Consider the following 22,989-nt stretch of genomic DNA (forward strand, 5'->3'; position numbering starts at 1 on the left):
TCTGTAGCACCCAGTAATGTATCTGGCCCAGGAATATGTCCTGGATCAACGATGATAGAAGTCCTACAATCCTGGTCAACTGGCGGAGAGAGATTCTGTCCAGCTTCAAAACTTTCATGAGTTCCTTCCTTATCTTGGAGATCTTCGGTTCCAGTAGGTTCAGAAAGGCCAAGGTAGATTCTATGAGAAACCCCAGGAAGGTCATCTTCTGGGACGGGTTCAACTTTGATTCCTGGCCGTTGATGACAAAGTCCAAATCCTGTAGGAGTGCAATAGTTATGTTTGCATTTTGTATACGTTGGGACTGTGATTGATCCATCAGAAGGATGTTGTACAAATATATAATCAGCCGGCTTCCTCTCCTGCTGAGGACCTCTACCACTGGGCGAAGGAGCTTGGTGAACACCATGGTGCAGATGAGAGTCCCCTACAACCAAGTTTGAAAAATCATCGGTGAGGAGGGTATATAGGGACAGTGAGGTATGTATCCTTTAAGACCAGTCTCACCATCCAGTTCCCCGACAGGAGAATAACTCACAAAAGATGGATACCTTCCATCTTGAAGTGCCAATAGACAAGCCACTTGTTGAATTCCCTCAAGTGTATGAGTGGTGTGATCCCTTTGTCTTTTTCTCTACTAAGAATATGCTGCTCAGAAACTCTTTCAGGTGTAATGCCGACCTACAAATCGTGGCTTTTTTCAAAAGGTCCATCACCTCACCTCGAAATCTATCAGATTCATCTCCTCGGCTAAGAAGATCAGAGGCCCACCTGGGTTGGGGATCTGTAGAACTCCATGTGGAAGCCCTAAACCATCTGTAGAACCCATGGGTCTGAGGTGATTTTCCTCCAACTGTAACCAAACCTTAGGATTCTTTCTCATAGGTTTCCAGAGAAAGAAAGGATATTGCTTACCGGTAAAGCCTCCCGGTGCATTTGCTCTGCCTCTTCCTGTGCCTCTGTTGGGAAAGAAGGTCCATTGGCGTCCATCGTGGCAGACATTATTTAGTCTGAACTGGCATCCAGAGGAGCCTTGTTAAAATGACCGGCTGAAAGAGTGGATCCTGCCTTGTCCCTTCCTCACAATGAATGAATGAATGAATGAAATAAAATTTATACTGCGCAACTAAAACCCGAAGGCATCAAGGCGCCTAACAAAACAAATCAAAAACAGAAAGGCAGAACACAACTACAAATATGCGTTCGCAAAAAGCCGGGTTTTCAGAGCCTTTCTAAATGACTGCATGGTGGGAAGGGACTTAAGTTCCACCGGAAGAGTATTCCACGACTTAGATGCTAGAGTAGAAAAGGCTTTGCCACCCCATTTAGCTCTCCGGGTGCATGGAACTGATAACAAAAATGTGTTGGTGGAGCGCACGTTCCTAGAGGGGCTATAGAGGGACAGGATGGATCCAATCCCAGTAGAACTGCCTCTAGCCAAGGCCTCGTAGGTCATACACAGAGTTTTAAAAAGAATACGATCTTCAATGGGGAGCCAGTGTAGCGATTTTCTGGCAGAGGTGGCCGAGGCATGTCTGGGCAGATCTAATACAAATTTGGCCGCCGCGTTCTGGACCAACTGCAGGCGCTGCAGCAGACCCTTGTTTAATCCCGCATACAGCGCATTGCAATAGTCCAGACGGGAGCCAATAAGTGCGACCACGACTTGTTTGCTCGCCTGCTGAGAGAGATAGTGTCTAATTTTCCTCAGTACATAGATTATACCGCAGCAGGTTGAAACTGTTCTATTGACCTGTTGACGCATGCTGAGGGTAGGATCAATAAGAACTCCTAGATTTTTGGCCAAAGTGGCAGGGACAGGACAGGCTCCCAGTGAGTCCGGCCACCAGTTCGCCGACCATATCTCTTCCTTTCCTCCGAACACCATGACCTCCGTCTTCTCCCCATTTAGTTTCAATGAATTGTGAATCATCCGTTGAGCGACTGCCTCCATACAAGATCTAAAATTGGAGGCAGTCGTGCTGGCCGGCTGGGAGAGAGAGACGAGGATCTGGGTGTCGTCGGCATAGGAGACTACCTCCATCCCGAAAGATCTAATAAGTCTGGCAAGTGGGGTCACATAGATGTTGAAAAGGGTCGGACTTAATGCCGACCCCTGAGGGACCCCACAATGCACAGACAGGGATGGAGATAGAAAATCCCCCAACTTCACCCTCTGCGCTCTCTGGTCGAGGAAAGAGGTCAGCAAACGCAGGGCAGACCCCTCAACCCCAATCTCCCTCAGGCGAGATGTTAAAACCGAGGGAGAGAGGGTGTCGAAGGCCGCCGTGAGGTCTAGCAGGATCAGGAGGGTGCGGATATTATCCAGCACTATGGTAAGGGCCGACTCGGTGCTATGTTCCCTCCTGAAACCATGCTGAGAGTAATCCAGCTGACCTGAACTTTCCACGAAGCCCGCGAGATGCTTATTCAGATGGGTTTCCAGCATCTTTGCAGGAGCAGGGAGCAGTGAGATCGGCCGGAAGTTCTTTAATACCCCAGGGTCGAGAGATGGTTTCTTAAGCAAAGGCTTTACCACTGCCCTCTTCCATTGCTGAGGGAAGATGCCGTCCCTTATAGCCCTGTTCATAATCTCAACAAGGGGGGGCAGGAGAGATTCCTTGCACTGCTTGAGGATCTTAAGCGGACAGGCATCTAATGGGGAGCCAGACCTAGTTTTATTCAGGAGATTCTCTAATTCCTGAAGAGAGAGAGGAGGAAAGAAGGCAAGGCGCCTCAAGGAAAAGTTCTCAGCAGGAACTGGTGCAGAAACAGAGGGGACAGAGGGCACAGTAATAAGAGTCCTCTGCAGCTCTAAAGCTGAATAAACATCAGCGATCTTGGTCTGAAAGAAAAGAGCTATGTTGTTACAAAGTTGCTGAGAGGTAATAACAGGGTCCGGGATCTGCAGGGATGTGAGGGAGTCAACAATCTTGAAGAGCTCTTTCGGGGAGGAGAGTGAAATAGTGAGAGCCGTAAAGTATTCCTGTTTCACCCTTATTACCTCCACCTTATAGCCCCTCAATAAGATCTTATGCGCCTCTTTGTCCCTTAGATCCCAGCTGGTATGCCAGAGACGCTCCTGTCTCCTGACTCCCTGCCTAAGGAGTCTTAGGTGCTCAGAGAACCACGGAGCCGAAGGTTTTTTCCTCGCCGAATAACGCAACCGGGCAGGAGCCAGTTCGTCAAATGCCATAGTAACGGCCTTTTCAAACTGCGAGACCGCCAGATCAACGTCTTCCTCTTGAGAGGTGGACATACTGGAGATCCAGGAAGTAAGAGAGCTATTAGAGATATTTTTAAAATTCCTCCGTGATTCCATTTTACTCGGGATCTTGTCGTTTCTGACAACAATCGGACAGGTCACTTCAATCGGTACAGCAAAGTGATCCGACCAAGAGAGGGGAAAGGGGTCCTTTACAGCCAACCTATCATCATTGGAGAAGATCCCATCAAGCGTATGACCCGCTTGATGGGTGGCACCTCTCACAAGCTGATTCAGCCCACAGGCGGACAAGGCATCCAGCAGGGAGAGAGTATCACTAGCCTCCAACTTCTCTAAGTGATAATTCAGATCTCCCAAGATTGTTAGATGTTCGCGGCCAAAGTAGGGTTCAAGGATGCGCAGCAGTTGTTGTCCAAAATCAGCTCTGGGGCTGGGGGGACGATATATCAGGATCCCTTTAAATGGGGTTTCGGAGACGCCCTTTAGAGAGAAATACAGGGCCTGGAAGTTATCCTGAGGATCCGATAGAGGTAAGGTATGACAATGAAAGCTATCTTTATAGAGGATAGTCAACCCTCCTCCTACCCGGCCTATTCTATCCAGCCGTGCCAAAAAATAGCCCTCTGGAACTGCCTCAACAAGGTCTGGGCCAGAAGAATCCTTTGCCCACGTTTCGGTGACAAATACCCACGAGGGCTTTGTATCCAGCACAAACTCTTTGAAAGCGATATTATGCTTAATTAGCGAGCGGGCATTGATAAGGAAGCCGTCTTCTCTCACAGTACTGCCTCTTTTGTTAGTATAGTATCCCGATGGGTGGGGTGACGGAGGAAGGCTGGAGTCCCCTGAGCCCTCAAGAGAACACCCACAACATAGAGGGTGAGAGAGGGCCTCCGGGGAGGATTTAAAATGACATGGGAGCCAGGATGCTTTTAAGTTAAGCAGGTCATAACTAGAGTACCTGACAGGCGTAGATTTTTCCTCGAGGCGACCCAACGACCAGCCGTCCAGCCCGTCCTCAGCGCGGACGGGCGCAGACGGGCTGGACTCTGGCGTGACTCCGGCGTCATTGCGGCGCACACACAGCGCGCACACGCTGCGCGCCATTATATCGAGTTTAAGTAGGGCTCTAGCCAGTCCACCTGACTGCTAGAGCGCAGAGTGAGGCGTGAGCTTCCCTGAATTCCCCCAAGATGGCGCTCACCAGAGTAGAAAGCGCGAAGGACAATCCGCCAAAATAGCGGTGCGGGGCACATTTAAGGTGCGGCAATGCGGAGGTGAAGTTAAAAGCAAGGTAAAATGTGGTCCCAAACCAAATAAAAATAATGCGACAAAACGGGAATAATTAAAAGCCCTGAGGCGTCTTAAAGCAAAGCGCAGCGCGCAGTGGTGAGGAGCCTAAAACCTTTATGGGGAAAATCTTTTTTATGGATATTTTCTCCTTATCTAAGGCATATAAAGTGGTGACAAATTTGCTCAACTCATTGACGAAGGACTCACCAAAGAGATCCCCTTGAGCTACGGCCTTCTGCTTTGGAGGTAGCAAGCTCACCCAACTTGGCATCAATCTTAATAAGGAGGAGCCTAAGCCTCTCGGCAGCCAGTGTGAACTTTGCGTTGTCCAACAAGCAAACGGCTCTCTGTGCCCTCAAGACGGAACTCAAGGGGTGGATAGATCATTTGGAGGCCTGGTATGACAGAGCAATTTTCAGAACCAAACCAGACATGGTCATAGAATCAGAAGCCAGCCATCAGGGCTGGGAAGTCAGATGTGGCGACATCTCTATGGGGGGCAGATGGACGGAGGAGGAACTGATGTTGTACATCAAGAGTTTGGAACTCTTGGCTGGTACCTTCTCAATAAATTCCCTCACCAGAGACAAGATCTACTGCTGCATCCTGCTGCGGATGGACAATGTGTCAGAAGCCCAGTATATCAACCACTTGGGATGCACTAGCTCTAGGGCCCAGTCAGACTAGTGAAGGACTTCTGACATTGTTGCCTGCAAAAACAGATCTCGGTGATGGTGGAGTACCTTCTAGGGATCCAGAATAGGGTAGCAGACTGGAATGCCAAATACTTCACTGACAGCAGCTTTTGGCAACTGAACCACTGAATCTTCCTAGCTTGATGGTCAGATATGGTCCATGCGATTTGGATCTGTTCACGTCCAGAATGAATTTTCAGTCACCAATGTATGTGAGTGGTGGGCGCTTTCCTCCAGGATTGGTTGAGAGCCAACCCTACGCCTTTCCTCCTTTCATGATAATTACCAAACTATCGGCTGAGGTCAGGTGACCAAAAGCATCACTGGCATTAGTGACACCGATCTGGTAGTTGCAGGCATGGTTCCTAACACTGATCGAACTTTCATGAGATCCTCTGATAGAGTTGCCCTTCTTCCCTTCAATCCTCCGGTGTCCCCAGGGTTGCCACCATCTGCTAGTTTTGCAGGCCATCTCAACCTCATGGCATGGAGGGTTTCCAGGGACACTAGAAAGACAACCACCTTTCAGAAGAAGCTGCAAACTTTATCCAACAAGCATGGGCTATGGCTATCATCAAGAGCTACCGATTGGCATGGAGAAAATGGTTTCGTTAGTGTGTGGCGAGACACCTGGATCCGATGAAGCAGAGATTACTCATATCCTTATCTTTTTGGTGCAGCTGGCACAATCAGGCCTGGTCCATTATACTAGGAACTCTTTCAGGTCCATCATCTCTGCTGGCCACAGTACCATCGACAACGTTCCAGTAGGAGAACATCCATGGATATGTTAGCTGATGTAAGGAATTAAACTCACAAAGCCGCAGGAACCTAGCTTTGCCAGCCTATGGGACGTGAATGTGGTTCTGAGGTTTCTCATGAGTTTTCAGGATAACCAGTACCTTTCCGGAAAAGACCTTTCTGCGAAGCTGGTTACCTTGTTATGCCTAATTTCATGCAGGAGTTTCGGATGTGAGGGCACTGGGTTTCTCAGCTACAGTCTTCAAACCGGAGGATGTTACATTTACCATCTCTAGGAGGACAAAGGCGAATACCAGGTTGGTATCCTACCCTGCTTTTAGTGACAATCCAAAATTGTTTGTGGTAAGATGCATTAAGGTATAAGAGGATATGACAACTGACCCGTCCCCCTTCCATGTCATTTCTTCTCCCTTCCACCTCCATAACCTGTACTCTATGCCAATGTACTCTACTCTGCACCACTGCACACTACATTGCACCACTCTACAATTTGAAATTGCACTACTATAAGCCACTGCACTCTACACCAATGAACTATGCCACTGCATTCTACTTCACATCACTACTCTACACCACTCTACGCCACTGCACTCCACGCCAGTGCACTCTACCCCACTCTTCTCCACGCCAATTAATTCTAGTATACTACACTCCCCTCTATGCCAATCCACTTTACCCCACTGCACTCTACACCAATGCACGCCAAAATACTCTAAGCCACTCTACTCTAATCCCCTCTGACATGCCAAGCTACTCTTTGCCACTCCACACCACTCTATGCCATGCGACTGCACGCTACGCTGCAGAACAATATGGCTAAAAGACATTAAAAAGGCCAATTGCGAAGGTGAAACCTATTGGCTTTGCCAATGCTTGTTTTGACATCAAATGAAAGTTTTGAAGTAAGAGCAATATATTTACTGAAATGTAAACGATTGTTAAAGGCAAATTTCAAGATTTTTTTTAAATGTGTGACCCTTAAGATATGTATTTGTGTCTATTAAAAAAAAACAGTTTAATGTTGAACATACAAAATGTGCAACTTTATTTTATACTTAAACAAGTTGATTTCCATAGGAGGGTAACCAGGGGTCCTGGGCATCCCAGGGTAGTCCTGTTTAGTTGTTTTAGGAAATCCACCCTGGTAGACTTTTTTCTACTTTAAATACATGTGCCAGATTTTGGGGGTTTTGGAGAACTGGTGGAGCGAGCATGAATAGCAAGCAGCATTAAAACACTTCATATGCTCACTTCAACATGGGACTCGATAGTGTGAAATCAATTTTTACACAGTAGCTTCACTGCATCAGCCCCATTTATGCAGCTCAGCATAAGACTCAACCCTGACTCTCTGTCAGCAATAGACAACCAATGATCCCTTACTTTCACAGTTCTATATATACAGTGTCATTGAGATCACAGCTTTGCTTTCATAGAACTTCCGTTTACTCACACCACTGGCTTTATTTGTTATATAGCAGTGTGCCTGATGGGAAATGATTATGAAATACTTTACAAGAAACCTCGCAGGCTGCTTGGCATTAAATTAATAAGCACAATTCATACCCTAGTAAAAGTCTGTTGTTCAGCACAGATCTATGTTTTTGCTAAATATATTATTAGCAAATGCTTTAGGAGCCGACAACGGCAGAGGCGAGCTAACTTGTAAACAAGAAACAGCATTCAAAGCACATACATTTCCATAACAAGTCTTGTTAAAAGCAGGAGTGTGCTATCTGTCATGGAATGGTCAAAGAACGCACACATTGCAGAGTGGATGAAAAAACATGCACTACCATGGAGTGCTGCAAGCAAAATAAAACTGTAGTTCCTGAAATATAGGCACTGGAAGGCCACACCTCATCCAATCAGAAACACTGTAAAACAGCTAGGCTTCAGCAGAGAGATAATAAAATAAAAGAGGAAGTAAACAATCGTATAAGAATCAAGCAAATGAGATTGACAAGAAACCCAACTAATAGTAATGAATACGCTGACCCTAAGTCCACTGTAAGTACTGGTATTGCCACACCAGATCTTTCAACAACACACAGAGCAAAGCTGTCTGTTGGCAAGACCTAAAAATTACATAATTAAACCTCCATACTAGAATCTAAATCTAACCTCCTTACTAGAATCGAAACTTTCCTTCTAGTTAGCTAGTAAATTCTTCATTCTCCATATTCCAATCATGTTTACTCTGCATATTAGCGACACGCCTGCCCTCTAGTGCTCGCTTTCGGTACATTTGCCGAAGTAGTACAGCACACGAATCTCTATTTCAAAATAGCTACGACGCCTACTCTGTCAGTTTCCATCATAGTTTCACATTTCGGCTATTTGACAACGGTGTAATAACCCCTTCGCCATCAAAAATTAATTTGGATTAAGTACATTAATAATTAAAGTTTCTGGTTGTAATCTTTGCAAGTCTGTCTTCTATTTCAAATACCTCACTTGTGACTTCCTGGTTTGTCCACCGTCGGTATCTATGCTTCTTTAGTAACGTGCTTTACGTGTTGACGTCACCTTTCGCGGTGGCTTATGGGATTCTAATCCAGCATGGCTACCTTCTTGTCTGAGTTTAACTTGTGTGGGCTTGTGTCAGGTCCAAACGGTGCATTCGATGTGATCCTTGGGTTAGAACCTGGTGGGGAGGAAGGCGATCGGCTCCTGGTGACGACCCATGGACGTACGGTGACCCTGTACAAGGTTAGTGGTTCGTTATAGTTCTGTTTCAATTGGGAATCATTTTTCTTAGTGAATATGCCTTCCCATCTTTCTCCTTGGTAACACAATTCCTTTATCATTTTGCCCCCAGCCAGTGTTATTTCACCACTTTACCATTTGGAATCCTATTTACCCTCTTGATGCTGTGTTCCTCTTTTAGTTTTTGACTGGTGAATGGAAAGAGGATTAACAGTACCTTTTAATACGCGATGCTTTCACTTTAAGTTGCACTGTACCTCATTTGTAAGTTGAATATATAGTTGTCCTATAATGTTACCAGCTGACTCCATGCCAACAAGGACACAATGCATGAATTCTGGACTTTTCCATTAGAAATCTGTTAAGAGAAGTCCCCAACACGTAGGAAATAGAATACTTCTCTTTAATTATATCCACCACAGGTAACGCAGCCACCTCTGAATCAGCCACAATCCAAATGATCCAGTGGTCACCCAGGACACGCAGAGCTTCACATGATGCCCCTAGAACTCTACACGTTACATCAGAGTTACTGAAGTGAACCAGAACTCATAAAATACATCAAGCTGTTTAACGAAAGCCCAGGATTGAATCTTGTGGTTCTCCCGTACCAGGGGATCTGGTAACCGCATTGCCTGAGCCAGTGCTGATTATGTACTATTGTGAAGGCATTTCACTAACTAATCTAGTGCCTCGAGGAACTGTGTGCTGCATGTTTTGTGTGTGCGTTACATTTGTGCTGCTAATGCGTTTGTGGTGCCTATTCTCCATGAGGAAAGTCTGCCCTACTTCACAGTCAAAGCCTGTTATGTGTCGCAAACTGTCATGTTGATGTTCATGTGGTCCCTGTTATGTGTGTTAGAGCAGGCCCACTCCTTTGTAGTTGTTGATGGGGACTGACTGTCAATCATTGCCTTTGAAGAGAAGCTTGTACCCTAAGCTCTCCATGGTGCACTGTGCTCCCTCTATTTTATCCTGTTCTCTCAGCACAAGTTGCAATAATTTAATTTTGTAAAGCAGCATATGCTTCTCTAACACCAATACCAGTTACAAGATAGGACACGGCAGTTTGTGCTTCGGCACACACATGCGCACATCTCCTACTGTTAAATTCCATCTCCCCCTGGTATTAGAACTCCTAGCAGTTTCATGTTATTGTTTACCATATTTAGTTATTAGACAGATCCCCTGCTGCACTCAACATCTCTTGAAATATTTTGCTCTAACCTGGGCAGTGAATGAGTTTAAAACATAGGCACTAGTCTGCAGTCATGACTGACCGTATCGACGGCAGCTGAAAAGTAGAACAAGCCCAGAAGGGAATTTAACATATGTTAGGCAACATCCTGTCTTTTACCATACGAGTATCAATCTTTGTGCTATATTTTGCTTGTAATAGATCATATTAAGATGCTTTGATTTGTGTTAACTTTTCCTAAATAAAGACCCGTCTTTTACACATTTTTAGGGTTTGGTGATGGTTTGACCTTCTTTTCCAAAGAAGATTATTGTGTTTATGGTTGAGGTTTCTGTCTGTGAAAGCCATTTAATTGTAGTGGCTGGTACTGTATTTTTCATTGTAGAGTAATGTAGAATGTATTGAAGTTCCGTTATTAGTTTCATGTAGTTCTCGGGTTAATTTATTGTAAAACATTTTGTGTGGATAATCTGTTAGACTTTGGAGTCTCTCAGCTGCGAAGACAGTGTTCAATTCTTTTCTTTTTGTTGTTGTTCCTTAGAGTGAGTAGCTATAGTTTGGATGTCATTTATTAAGTTCAACTTTATCAGATTTGCTTCGTCTCGAATCTGTCTGTACAGAGCTCAGATCACCACATTTAACTTTCTGCCACTGTTGAGATTCTCAAATTCTATTTAGTGCTTCTGCTTTACTAGCGAGAATTCTCTAGGGTAATGTTTTGGGACTTTTATGTTGTTCTTGATTTTAGTATATTGCCTCAAGTTGTGGAGCATTAAAGGCTGCAGAGGCAGGCAGGTGACGCAGCGTTTTTTATTTTAACAAAGTTGGTGTTTTTATTTTAATGAATGAGATCCTGCGCTTAGCAATTTTTATAGATTGTGCTGTATTATAGGGATTTTCCTTATTGTTTAGAATTCTCAGAGTGAATGTTCTTGATCAAAGTTTTTTTTTTTTTTTTTATCAGCTTATGTTCAGGGCCATCCACTATTAGTTTGCCACCAAGGCCCCTTCTTCATCTTGTCTCCGGTATTAAACCATTCTGGGTCTCTATCGATTTTATTGTGTGTGGTTAGTAGACTGTTGTTAAAAGCTTATTTTACTAATGGGCTGTGTTAGTTCATTTGAAATCAAAATGAATTTCATCCAGATAAGGATATTTGTTGGGTGATAAGTTTGTAGATTAGAGTGCCAAAAGAGTTTGCTATTGTCCATTAAGCTGGCCTTACAAATTCCCTTTGTGTGGACTGTGCTTTTGGTTGTTTAGAGAGGTATCCCTAGCGAGGCATATAGCTGTGATGCAATATTGTGTGTCTGAGGGTTTTGATGTGTTTAATTTAAATCTGTCTGAATGGTATACTGAGGTAAAGGGCACTCTTAAGTCTGCATTACTATTCCAAATATATGGTTTTGGTGCTGGGTTGTGCACATTGAGAGTTCATAATTGGAGCAATTGAGCATTTTCTGTTTGAGATGTACACATTTTTTGTGTGGTGGGTATTTAGTGTAATGTAGAGGGAGAGGATGTAGCCTTACGGCTAGAGCAGTCGACCTCGAAGCTGGGGAACCGGGTTCGAGTCCCTGCGATGAGGCTCAACATCCTTTGATTCTTGGCAAATCACTTAGGGGTCCATTAGGATGGCGGGCAGATTGCCCCCGCCAGGCTGGCGGTAGCCACCGCCAGCCTGGCGGGGGCACTCCGCCCGCCATCCTTCCCTGTATTCCCCCGCCATATTAGAATGGCGGGGGGGGGCCACGGCGGAGCAAAACACCCCCCCCCACTTTTCCGCCCCGGTCGCATTGCGGCCGGGGCGGAAAATGATTAATATGGTGGCGGTGTCAAGCAGACACCGCCAGCCATATTATGATAGGCATTTTGGCAAGCTTTTCCGTGGCGGCAATTCCGCCACGGAAAGGCAGGCGGTCTCCACTCAGTGAAGGTGGGTAGGGGCATGCACAGGGGGGTACCTGTGATACCCCCTCACATTTGCATTTACAAAGCGGCAGGCACCGCGCGGTGCCTGCCGCTTTGTTTACGTAAATGCTGCAAACCAATTTTCGTATTGTGGCGGGCGGTGCAGAGTGCTCCGCCCGCCACAATACTGAAAATACAGGATGTGCCCGCCACTGTGGCGGGCACATCCTAATGCCCCCCACGGGACCCTCGCCCTTATGGCGGGCGGTCCCGTTTACCGATGGAATGGCGGGCGGGCAAAGTCCGCCCGCCATCCTAATGGACCCCTTAATGTCCCCGTGCCTAATAAAAATGAATGTGTCCATCAGTAAAGAAACTGGTGCTCATGTAAAGTCCGAAAGCCAATGTCTCTGGTGTAGTTCGCGGTGTATGAAACTCTTTAAAAAAAATAAAAATAAAATAAACATGTGTTCCTGGTTGTTTAAGAGAATGCACTTATTTCATATTTTGGGGGTGTTTGGTAAGTTCTGTCTACTGTCCAAGATGGCAAGGAACTCCATCGAAAAATAGTATTTCTTTAATAGTTTTCCCTTGGAGAATATCCTTAGGATAATTGATTCAGTCAGTAAACCTAAATCAAATAAAAGTATTAGGAATTGTGAAGGATTATCCCAGAGGGTGTAATCTAAGGGCAAAGTTATCAGACTTTTTTTTAGGCTTGTTCCTGAACATGTTGGACCATAGGAAATTAAATGATCTACAAGATCTGAGATGCATTATGTAAGGGAACAACATATTTAGAGATACATGAGTGTTGCATCTAATTTAATTTGTACAAATTATTGAGTTTAGGACATTGAGAGAACAATTTGAAACAATACTTGGAGAGTTTTTGGGTGTACTGTTATGTTTGTCAAAGATCCGGTTTAATGAGATATATATATATATATATATAATTCTGTATTCCGGTAAATTGTAATGAACTACTATCTGGATTTACCATTCCTTTATATTTTTGGTAAGCATATAAGCTACTTTTTTTAAACAAGACTATGTTGATCCGAGTTTTGCCCTCTCTTATTTAAATATTAGATATCAACAAGGACTCAAATCACTTACAGTCCAAACAATATTATTTTTTCATATCGAATTCACTACAGGATATACAGACTGCCACTCGAAATATACTGGGAGTTTGAATACAGAAAAAAAATATTTTTATATATACAAACTACAAGATATTGAAAGAGCTGCCAATGAGCGATATGAACTCAAGGTGAGACATACATACCGATGGCCATCATTAGGTCACTTAGGGCACATGGAGGCATCGTTATTCTATGGCTCTATGCTCACACCTATTCGTCACTTCTTTCAATAATAATTTCTTTTTACCATCACAGATTGGGGCGCATTTTCTTTTTCACGGTTCATTCTTCTCCTTTTTCACATTTTTCACTTTTTTCCACAGCTTCTCTTGATCGTTCTCCTAGATACTTGTGTTATGTCTTTTATTGTCTCGTGGTTACTGCCATATTTGCTCAGCTCACTCAGGTTTTTGCTTAAAGACTTAACAACTCTGTCTTTGTAAAACAGAATGTATGCTACAAATGGTTTTTACATATGATTTTGCAGCCTTGAGGAAGTCCATGGAGAACGAAACGCGCGCCTGCTTCGGTTCTTTGTCTTTAATGGTATAAATGAAAACACCTACAGTGACCTGACTCATCATTTGGGGTGAACTTCTTCAAAGGAAACCTTTTGATTGGCTGGATTGCGGATTACGCACATAGGAGTAGACTGATTTAAGAGTGGTGTGCTTTGGTGTACTTGTTGTACTTTGGGTCTAGACTGTCTTTACAGTTCTAGCGGATCTACACCCAAGTGGGTGGGTGTTGTGACTCCATGAGAGCACCCAGACAATATGTAACGGAACTGTAACTGGTGAAGAATTACTATAAAAGATGTGCAAATCGTTTAGCATACCCACATTGTCTGTATGTTTGAACGACCATGAAGAACACCCACTCGGGGGCCCCCATGGACCACTGCACATCTGACAGTCGCCGCCGCCATAGCACCTGAACTAGGCCGGACCATCAACGCCTCCCTCGTCATGCCCCTCCTCAAGAAACCATTGGCCGACCAGACGGACCTGAAAAACTATCGGCCCAACTCTCTCCTTCCTTTCGCAACCAAATTCACTGAGAGATTCATCAATACTCACTGACCACCTTCATCGAAAAGAACGGCATCCTCGACCCCTTCCAGTCCGGATTTCGTAGCAACCACACCACCAAGACTGCTCTCCTTGCCGCCACCAACGACATCTGCATGCTACTCGACCAGGGCCACACTGCTGCCCTCATCCGACTAGACCTCTCCCCAGCCTACGACGCCATCTCCCACTGAACCCTTGCAGCCAGACTCCACGACGCCAGTATACAGGGAATGGCCCACGGTTGGATCTGCTCCTTTCTCTCCGGCAGAACCCAAAGGATTAGTTTCCCTCTCTTTCTCGCCGATCCTACTGAGATCAACTACGGAGTACTCCAAGGATCCTTGCTCAGCTCCACTCTCTTCAACATCTACATGTCTCCCCTCGCCGCCATCGTCTGACAGCATGGACTCGGCATATTATCTTACATCGATGACACCAAGCTCATCCTCTCTCTCACGAAGAACCCCGAAGACACCAGACTCTGCTTCCAAGAAGGTATGAAAGATGTCATAGCCTGGATGAGCAACAGCTGCCTAAAACTGAACTCTGAGAAGACAGAGGTCCTCGTCTTCGGACCCTCCATCACTGCGTGGGACAGCTCCTGGTGGCACCCTGCCCTCGGACACCCTCCTACCCCGACACCCTCCTACCCCGACGGACCACGCTCGGAACCTCAGCATCATCCTATACTCCTCCCTCACCTTGACTCGCCAGATCAACGCCGTCACCTCCACCTGTTTCAACTTCCTTTGCATCCTCCGGATGACTTTCAAGTTGATCCCCCCCCCCCCCCCCCCTCCGAATGCAGAAAGACAGTCACCCATGCACTCATAACTAGCAGATTGGACTACGGCAACGCCCTCTATGCTGGAATCAACAGAACCCTGCTACACAAGCTCCAAACCATACAGAACACTGCAGCTAGACTGATCTTCAGAACCCCACGACAGGAGCACATGACCCAGCACCTACGAGACCTCCACTGGCTCCCTATCGAGAAGAGTGACCTTCAAGCTACTCACCCACACCTACAAATCCCTCCACAACATCGGACCCAAATACCTCAACGAAAGAATCTCCTTCCACGTATTCAAAAGGAACCTCCCCTCTGCCGACCTCTCCCTGGCAGAGACCCCATGCCTCCACAGAACCAGAGCAGGCGTAAGAGCCTTCTCCTACATCGCAGCAAAGATCTGGAACGAGCTCCCAGTCGACATCAGACGCTCCCCCCACTCTGCACACCTTCAGGAAGTGCCTCAAGACCTGGTTATTTGACTGAGCTGGAGGTGCACTCCTCTACCCCCCACCCCCCTAGGGCCTTGAGACCCTCGCGGGTAAGTAGCGCGCTCTATAAACCTTTGATTGATTGATGAAAGAAATACTATTATAGTGTGAGGAGGTGTCTGACTAACTCTGCACTGGGATTTCCAACGAGGAAGGAGTGTGTGCGCAATGATGTGGCAACGTGCTAAAGAAAGTGGACCCGCAAGGAGAGTGCAACCTTGCCATGGGTGACTTGATTGAATACAGGTTTGTTTCTAATGAAGGGCATTGATACAAATTAATTTGTGGTTTTGTTGATTCTTTAAAGTGACTCCTGAAGACACATTATTACTTTCTTGTGGGTTTTTACAGATTTGTTAGTAGAAAAAACAATTTCCTTTATAGTTTGGTATGTAAATTCATTTTGTGCTTGCCTTTAGTGTAATCTCGCCTAAGTATTTTGAAAAATTATCCATATGTTCCTTGTTTTCTTAGGTATCAGATCAAAAACCACTGGGCAGTTGGACAGTAAAACAAGGACAGACCATAACATGCCCTGCTGTATACAACTTTGCAACTGGGGAGTATGTTGCAATTCACGATAACAAGGTGATAATCTTTTTACTATTTTAAAAATAATGACTTGATGTGTGATTATTAAATTGTTCAGGCTGTTCATGCCACATTAAGCGTAATACATTTTTATTCCTTTTATAATTTCAGTAATTGTGCTTCAGAGTAATAAGCAAGTTAGATCATGAATATCTTGCTACATTTGAATTTTGAAGCGTGTATTGTGTTACAGCCTTTAAGATGCTCACACCTGCAGAAATAGCATAAGGGGGTTATGTTATCATGCCTCAATCGGAAATTCTAATTGAGTTTCCTGCACTTTATAATAGCTGTTTGTTGCAAAATTTCGTGTAGTTTTTTTGGCATTGTGTAGCCTTGTGAACATACATATTTTTAATAAAGTCTAAACTTTCTGCCATTTTCTAGGTTCTAAGAATATGGAAAGATGACGATGTTAATTTGGAAAAAGTATTTAAATCAACGGTATGTCTTTTTGCAAATTTGTTTGCATTTGAAAATGTTTTCTTGTAGAATTTGTGAGTTATTTTGAATCTTTGTTTTTTTGGGGGCCTACTCTATTTATGCCCCTCCTCTACCTCCTGAAACCAGTGTATTGTTTAAATCATGCAACCACACTCCTCATAGAACAAATGCATTTTATTTAGATGCATGCAGAAATGTTCACATGCACGTCTGTTATTTAACCTTTAGTGTTGCTCGTTTTTAGCCAGTTTTGCAATATATATTCCCCCTCCATTGTATCAAGTTTGACAATGCAAATATACGTAATTTGACTTAATTCCAGTCTTTCAAGTTTATTTTTTTCTACGCAAAACGACCAATTTTCATACGTGCAGAAGATTTTTTGGAAGACTTGTAGTATGTAATTGATAATACTCGATTTTAGTAGTAGTTGCTAGGTTCTACCAACGACTTACATAATCTTTGTCTACACAGTCTTCCAGCAATTAGCAGGCTCCGTGCTTTTTCAGCTTGTACTCTCACTAAACCGAAATAAAGATTTTCCCATTCATGTTTCTGAACAGCCCTGTATGTTTTCCTGGTGAGCGCCATATTCGTTCAAGCATTTTTCACGGTGCTCTGTTTGATTCACGTTTTTGTTGACATCAGGGATGAACTCTGATGCCTGTGAGATAACCAAAATGTACATACCTCTTTTGAGTCAGAATGGCAATAGAGATCTTCACCCAGGCTATGTGGCAAATCATGCCTGTGGCAGCAGATTGTATTCGAGGCAATGTGTTTTTATCTGGCCTCCTGTGAGGAAATTTTCTTTAAGCTCTCCCATGGAAAAGGCCCATTCAATCCCTACAATTGAGTCCTACGCATTCATCTCGTATGAAGGATGCTTTTGCTATTTGTGTATGCCTGATACCAATAGGCTGGTGAGTGTTTCAGTCCATTGGACCGCAGATGTGTTCTGCACCAGATGGTGGTCTCTTTTGTGCAGTGCTGGTGAAGTCCATCTCAGATATCTCAGTGTGCACATACACCTTTCTGTTCTTTACTCAAAAGAGGTGTCTGATGGGTGGGGGAGACAGCCAGACCTTTCCCATTGCCTTTATTGAAGGTTTGCCCTGTATGAGTTAAACCAACCCCTCTTCCTTTGGCTGTGGGCATCTTCTCTGACAACAACTCTCCAGACTGGTCAATACACCTAAGGCTTTAGTTTGAGTACCCCTTCGTTTTGAGCAGGCATGAATAGTTGGCAAAGATTTTTGGAGGTGGGCTCCCATTAATATGTAATTTCTTTAGCCCCACCAATGAAGCAACTGCAGTGAGAAGTGAGCATTTTTACAAGCTACTCTTGCAAGGATTATTCTAAAACCCCTGCACACCCCAAGCTAGAACATGCCAAGGTTATGACCGCTCTGCAGTTAACTAAGGGCTTCGCTCTCTATTTGTTCTTTTAACTTGGCTTGGATAATCGTAGAGGACTGGCTACAAACTGCCAGAAACAGCATAGCTGTACCTTTTTTGCTGATTGATAAAAACTGAAAAACGCTTCGATTTTCAGTGAAGAGTGCAAGCTTGATGATGCACTTGATCCTATATATTGAACATTTCTCTTCTGTGCTTTGTTGAAGTGCCCCTACTTTTTGTTGTTGTTTTTTTTGCAATCTGTCAAATGTATTCTGTAACATAAACTCTTCTGTATTGTTTGCTGTCCACAGTCTGCACTTTATTTAACTTAAACTCGTTTGGCACCACTGGGAAGTCTGACTCTGCTCACTTAACCTGCTGGTATACTAGTAGATGTACATTCCTGTGAAAGGTGTATCTTCCAGTCTGTACACTTGATATTTAATTCCATTTCTAATTGACTGCTTGTACCTGAAATTCTGGTCTTAATCAATGCTTCCTTTGAATCTACCTTTGTCGAATTTGAGATTGTAATCACTGCTTTGATGGAAACTATGATCCTAAATTAAGGCTGGGTGCTGATAATACTGAAATACATAGGCATGCTACTGCTGCATTGAAGTTTATGGCTGCAGATAGCAGAACCCAATACCAGTGAATCTGGGGTGGGGGGTGGAAGAGTGGTAGTGGGGGTATTTGGTAGGGGTGTGTGGTGAATGAAGAATCCATTTCCAATTGAGGTATCACTATGCTTCTGAGGCCACCATTTCCACACTGAATAACCAATATAATAAACCTGATGCTCAAGTAGAACTGCTGCAAATACGTGCAGGTTTAATTTTTTCAATAGATAGTAGGCTACAGGCATTGAGTACCCTAATAACAGCAATTAATATGGATTCAAATGTGGTCACATCAACCTGTTCTTGTTCGCACACCCACACCTGTATTCCACGCATTAGGGATGCAATGATTGCCAAATTTCGCACAGGTGTAAGCTCATTTTAAGAATGAGTTAGTTGGATGCTGGAAACAAAAGGGTTTAATTCCAGGCATTCTAGTTGATGCAATCAAGACCGCTCAGCCTCTCTCTCGAGTCCCCTCCTGAAAGAGAGTGGAAGGATAATAACAGGACATGGGACAGAAAGATGATGTGAATAGTGAAAGCTAAGAGTTGGCCTTGGATACTAGTTGGCTCCACGTGACAGAACTTTGATTGCCAGTAGAGTATGAAAACAATTAGTGAAAATAACCTAATCATGCAAAAAATGTGGAAATTAAACAAAAGTAACAAAATCAGTTGCGATCTAGCATTTTGACACAGAGATATAATCCCTCCTGCCACCAAGATGCCATATCTAATCTTTGTAAAAGCATAAACTACTCATTAGATTTTTGAGCTCGAGCCAAAGGAGGACACTTTAAAAATTATTCTTAAAATAGCCATATGATGCAAGATATTTGTACAAACACCTCTTCTCATGCTAAACTAGATGATGATTCTACTACTATTTCTCCCTTTTCAAAATCCCACACTCTCTGTCCTTGACCAAGCAGATATTAGGAGCAAGCCAAACCTTCTCTAGAAATGAGATACATTTGCTGATATGAATAATGCTTTAGAATTGAAAAACTGCATCATGGACCAGCTAATCGTTTGATCAAGTCTTCTAGACCACATCCAGCTTAGCATGAGAAAAGCTGAAATGGTAAGGAAGGCTTGGTATGACATCTCTTCGAGGTTAGGATACACCAAGGATATCAGTCAAATAATATGAATATTGCTATAGCCTATTATACAGTTCAAAGGATATATTATAAGAGATAAAGTGGGTGTGGGAAAATGCAGGATATGTTTAGAGTAGTAATACTCAAAGTACAACCCGAGGGCCGCATGTGACCTTCCTGAACTTTACATGCGACCCCTTGATCAACAGCAAAACTGGGCTGCTGTTCACTCGACTCAGCACTATCAGTAAAAAGATGTTAAAGATACTAGCAAGCCTTTTTTTTTTTTTTTTAACGTTTATTGAAGTTAAAGAAGGGAACTAACTAGGTTGTCCTGCCCCACTTAACTTTTGAAACCCCTTCATTTTCAATGCCACCTTGCACCAAAGGTGCACCCCCTCCCCTGGATCACCATCCTGCTAGCATCAATACGGCCCTCGGTCACATCACAGACCAAACTTTGTGCCCCTTGCGAAAATCTTTTTGAGTACCCATGGTTTAGAGCAGTGGTCTTCAAACTTTTTAACGCTGCGCACCCTCAGTGAAAAAATCTAATTGCTCGGGCCCCCCTGCCTCAGAATTTTTCACAATAAGTCCATTAAATTGCCACTGTTTAAATATGTCTCAATTTATTTAAACAGAAGACATATTTAAACATTCCAGTTAAATCCTCTTAGTGTTTTAAAAATGCAACCAAATACATGATTGCAAAACATACTATTGTGGTCAGGCAGGCCTTACTACGTGTAAAAATACCTACAGTGTGATTAATAGAAATGGGGGTGGGGGTGTAGAAGAATATTTGGAGTCCCTTCCCTTCTGACACCTTCTCCCAGCCTGATATAAATGACAAAAGCTGTTAGTGATGGCACATTACAGAGAGGCTACAGCTGCTTGTTTTCTTCCATGCTTAAAACAAAGCACTGCTGTGAGCATAATGCTTCTTTTGGGCACAGCCTGGCGCCCCCCCTGGGATCACTCGAGGCCCCCCTAGGGGGGCCGCCCCCCAGTTTGAAGATCTCTGGTTTAGAGGCTAGTAAAAATTTGTTACACATTTTATGTATTTGCAAATCATTTGCTGATGGGGGATTTTGCTTGCCCCATTCTATTTTTAGGGGTTGGGTCATGCACGTGTCGCGAAGCGATTTAATTGTGATTTGAATTTTGAGCACTCAATTCTGTTGAAATGAGTTGTCAAATATCCTGAAATTGATGCTCATCATTTTAAGATGGTACAATGCTAATTTTAATTTGTCATGTGGATTTTAGATCTTTATGAATTTTAATTGTAATCCAATTTCATCAGACCAACTTAACTGTGATTATATAGAGTTGTTTACTTTTTGTTTAATCTTCCATGCAGGTGATGTTGAGTTATGAGGGAATTTTGTGTGATGATTTCAAGAAATTACTAAAATGTTACTTTCTGGAAAAAGAGTAGACTCTCTCAAGCCTTGCTTGAATATCAGATTCCCTTCCAACTAAAGACTGTACCCTCTTGTTGCAGCTGTCAATGGATGTATACCACATACATTCAGTTCCTAACATTGAACCGTTGGTGTTGTTCAAGAAAGGAGCTATCCGATTTCTGGACGCGTTATTGGCAGCACCCCAACAAGAAATTCCAGACACCATCTCAGAGGGAGAGGTAATTCGGTGAGTTGTAATACGTATTTTGAAAACTACTGGCCATGCTTATTTTATAAAAGCTTTCCGAGGGACCAACTAAATGCTCCTATGTATGTGTCTGTGTTTTGTGAATCTCGTGTGAGAGATCCTATAACCAAATGTTTTTTAGTTGCCATGCTCTAATTCTGTCACACTTTACTCGGGACAGTTGATGATTCAACTGGTTGGCTTTACATTTTCATAAAATGTCAGTCTTTGTATTTATTTGCTATGTCTGGTTTGCACAATGCAATGCATAACATTGACATATGTTTTCCTATTGAAGATTAATTTTTTATTTTTATTTTTTAGTATTGCTCTTATCTTTTCCGCCTTCTTTTTGTACCGAGGGTTATAGAGGGGAGTACGCCTTTTTTGTCATCCACCTCAGATGGCTTTCCTCTTATCTTTGTGTTGAAGTATTTTTTAAGATATACATTTTTCTTGGAAAATAAATGCTGTTGTAAAATGTATTTAATGATGGCTTTTTTTTAATTCAAATAGATTTTTATTGGGTGTTTCAGTATTAAATAAAATACAAATAGTACAGACTTAAAAACATACATTATTACAGAAGAACAGTACAGTACAATAAAATAAAGCGAAAGGGGTAAAAAGCAATGTACAATAGGTTATACAATAATACATACTACATTAGGCGGTGTATCCGTACAGTTTCAGGTAAATTATAGCACCGAAGATATGGAGATGAGGCTCAGGATTTCAGGGTGAACCGAAGTAACAGGTTAGCTCCACACTGTTGGATTGTGGTGGCGTCAAGTGCATCGGGGGGGGGGGGAAGGAGAGAATATCTAAGGTGGTTTATGAGTGGTAAAATAACTGTCAAGGGTAGACCACATCCTTCTCATAGGGGGGCGCCATGGTGATTGTTGGAGAGCTATGTTATCCGCTCCCCTGAGGCTAATTATCCAGTTGAGCCAGCAAGCAAAGGTAGCTTTGCTCGAGTCCTTCCAATTACTAAGGACAATTTTAACAGCTGCAGTGAGCATGAGATCAAGTAGCGCCCTATCGTCGGCATGGAGGGCGGGCTCTAGGGTGAAACCGAAGGCTAGGTATGGAAGTTCTCTGGACGGGGAGATGGGGAAAATTTTACTGATGAAGTCGAATATCTTGTCCCAGAAGGGGGTAACACAGTCGCAATGTAGAATGATGTGTGCGAGGTCGCCCTCGCCCGTTTACAATTCCAGCAGAAGGCGTCTTGGCTGATGTTATGGGCATAAAGGCGCGCTGGAGTCCAGAAGGTTTTGTGAAGGAACCAATATTTGGTCTGGGATAAAGTCGGGCTGATTTTGTGTCGCATGCAAGATTCCCAGGTATTGGTCCAGTGCGCTTCTGAAATCGGTCTAGAAGACATTTCAGACCAAAACTGAGTGAGTGGTGTAGTGAGATTGGTATGTTGGGGGCGGATACGTTTGTAGAGATGGGACACTTGATGTCCTAGTCTGTTTAATCTACTGAGGTAAGATGGGAGGGAGGGTGGTGTTAGGGAGAGTTTCGCCTTAGAGAGTGCGCCTTTTATATTCAGGAAGGTGTAGAACTCTAGAGGCGCAAGGTCAGAAGTAGTTTGCAAGTCTCTGAACGGGATAGAGTATGACCCCTCGACTAATTGGTGCGGGAAGAAGATACCTTTCTTAACCCACTGAGAATTATGCAGGTGTTTGCCTTTATGCAGTATGTTACGATTGTTCCATAAAGACTCCCAACCCGAGCGGCAGATGCTATGATCTAGAAATTTGTCGATTTTAAGAAGAGCCGTTTTCGTGTTACGAAAGATCGATTTCGAGTGGGCTAGTTCGTTTAAATTGAATGAGGGGGCCGCAGCAGGGGTGATTCCGC

The 22,989-nt window shown here is 43.7% G+C and overlaps 1 protein-coding gene across 1 annotated transcript in view; it reads left to right on the plus strand.

Annotated features, from left to right (window-relative positions):
• The first annotated feature begins 8,492 nt into the window (after positions 1-8,492).
• Positions 8,493-22,989, plus strand: part of NOL11 (nucleolar protein 11) — a 451,282-nt gene continuing 436,785 nt past the window's right edge. The window contains exons 1-4 of the mRNA XM_078654327.1: positions 8,493-8,688; positions 15,775-15,888; positions 16,279-16,335; positions 20,972-21,120. Coding sequence (XP_078510453.1) covers positions 8,539-8,688; positions 15,775-15,888; positions 16,279-16,335; positions 20,972-21,120 — 470 coding nt within the window. The 5' untranslated portion in view covers positions 8,493-8,538. The remainder of the gene's footprint in view (positions 8,689-15,774; positions 15,889-16,278; positions 16,336-20,971; positions 21,121-22,989) is intronic.

Source organism: Lissotriton helveticus, chromosome 7 (assembly GCF_964261635.1).
Source record: "Lissotriton helveticus chromosome 7, aLisHel1.1, whole genome shotgun sequence".
NCBI lineage: Eukaryota > Metazoa > Chordata > Amphibia > Caudata > Salamandridae > Lissotriton > Lissotriton helveticus.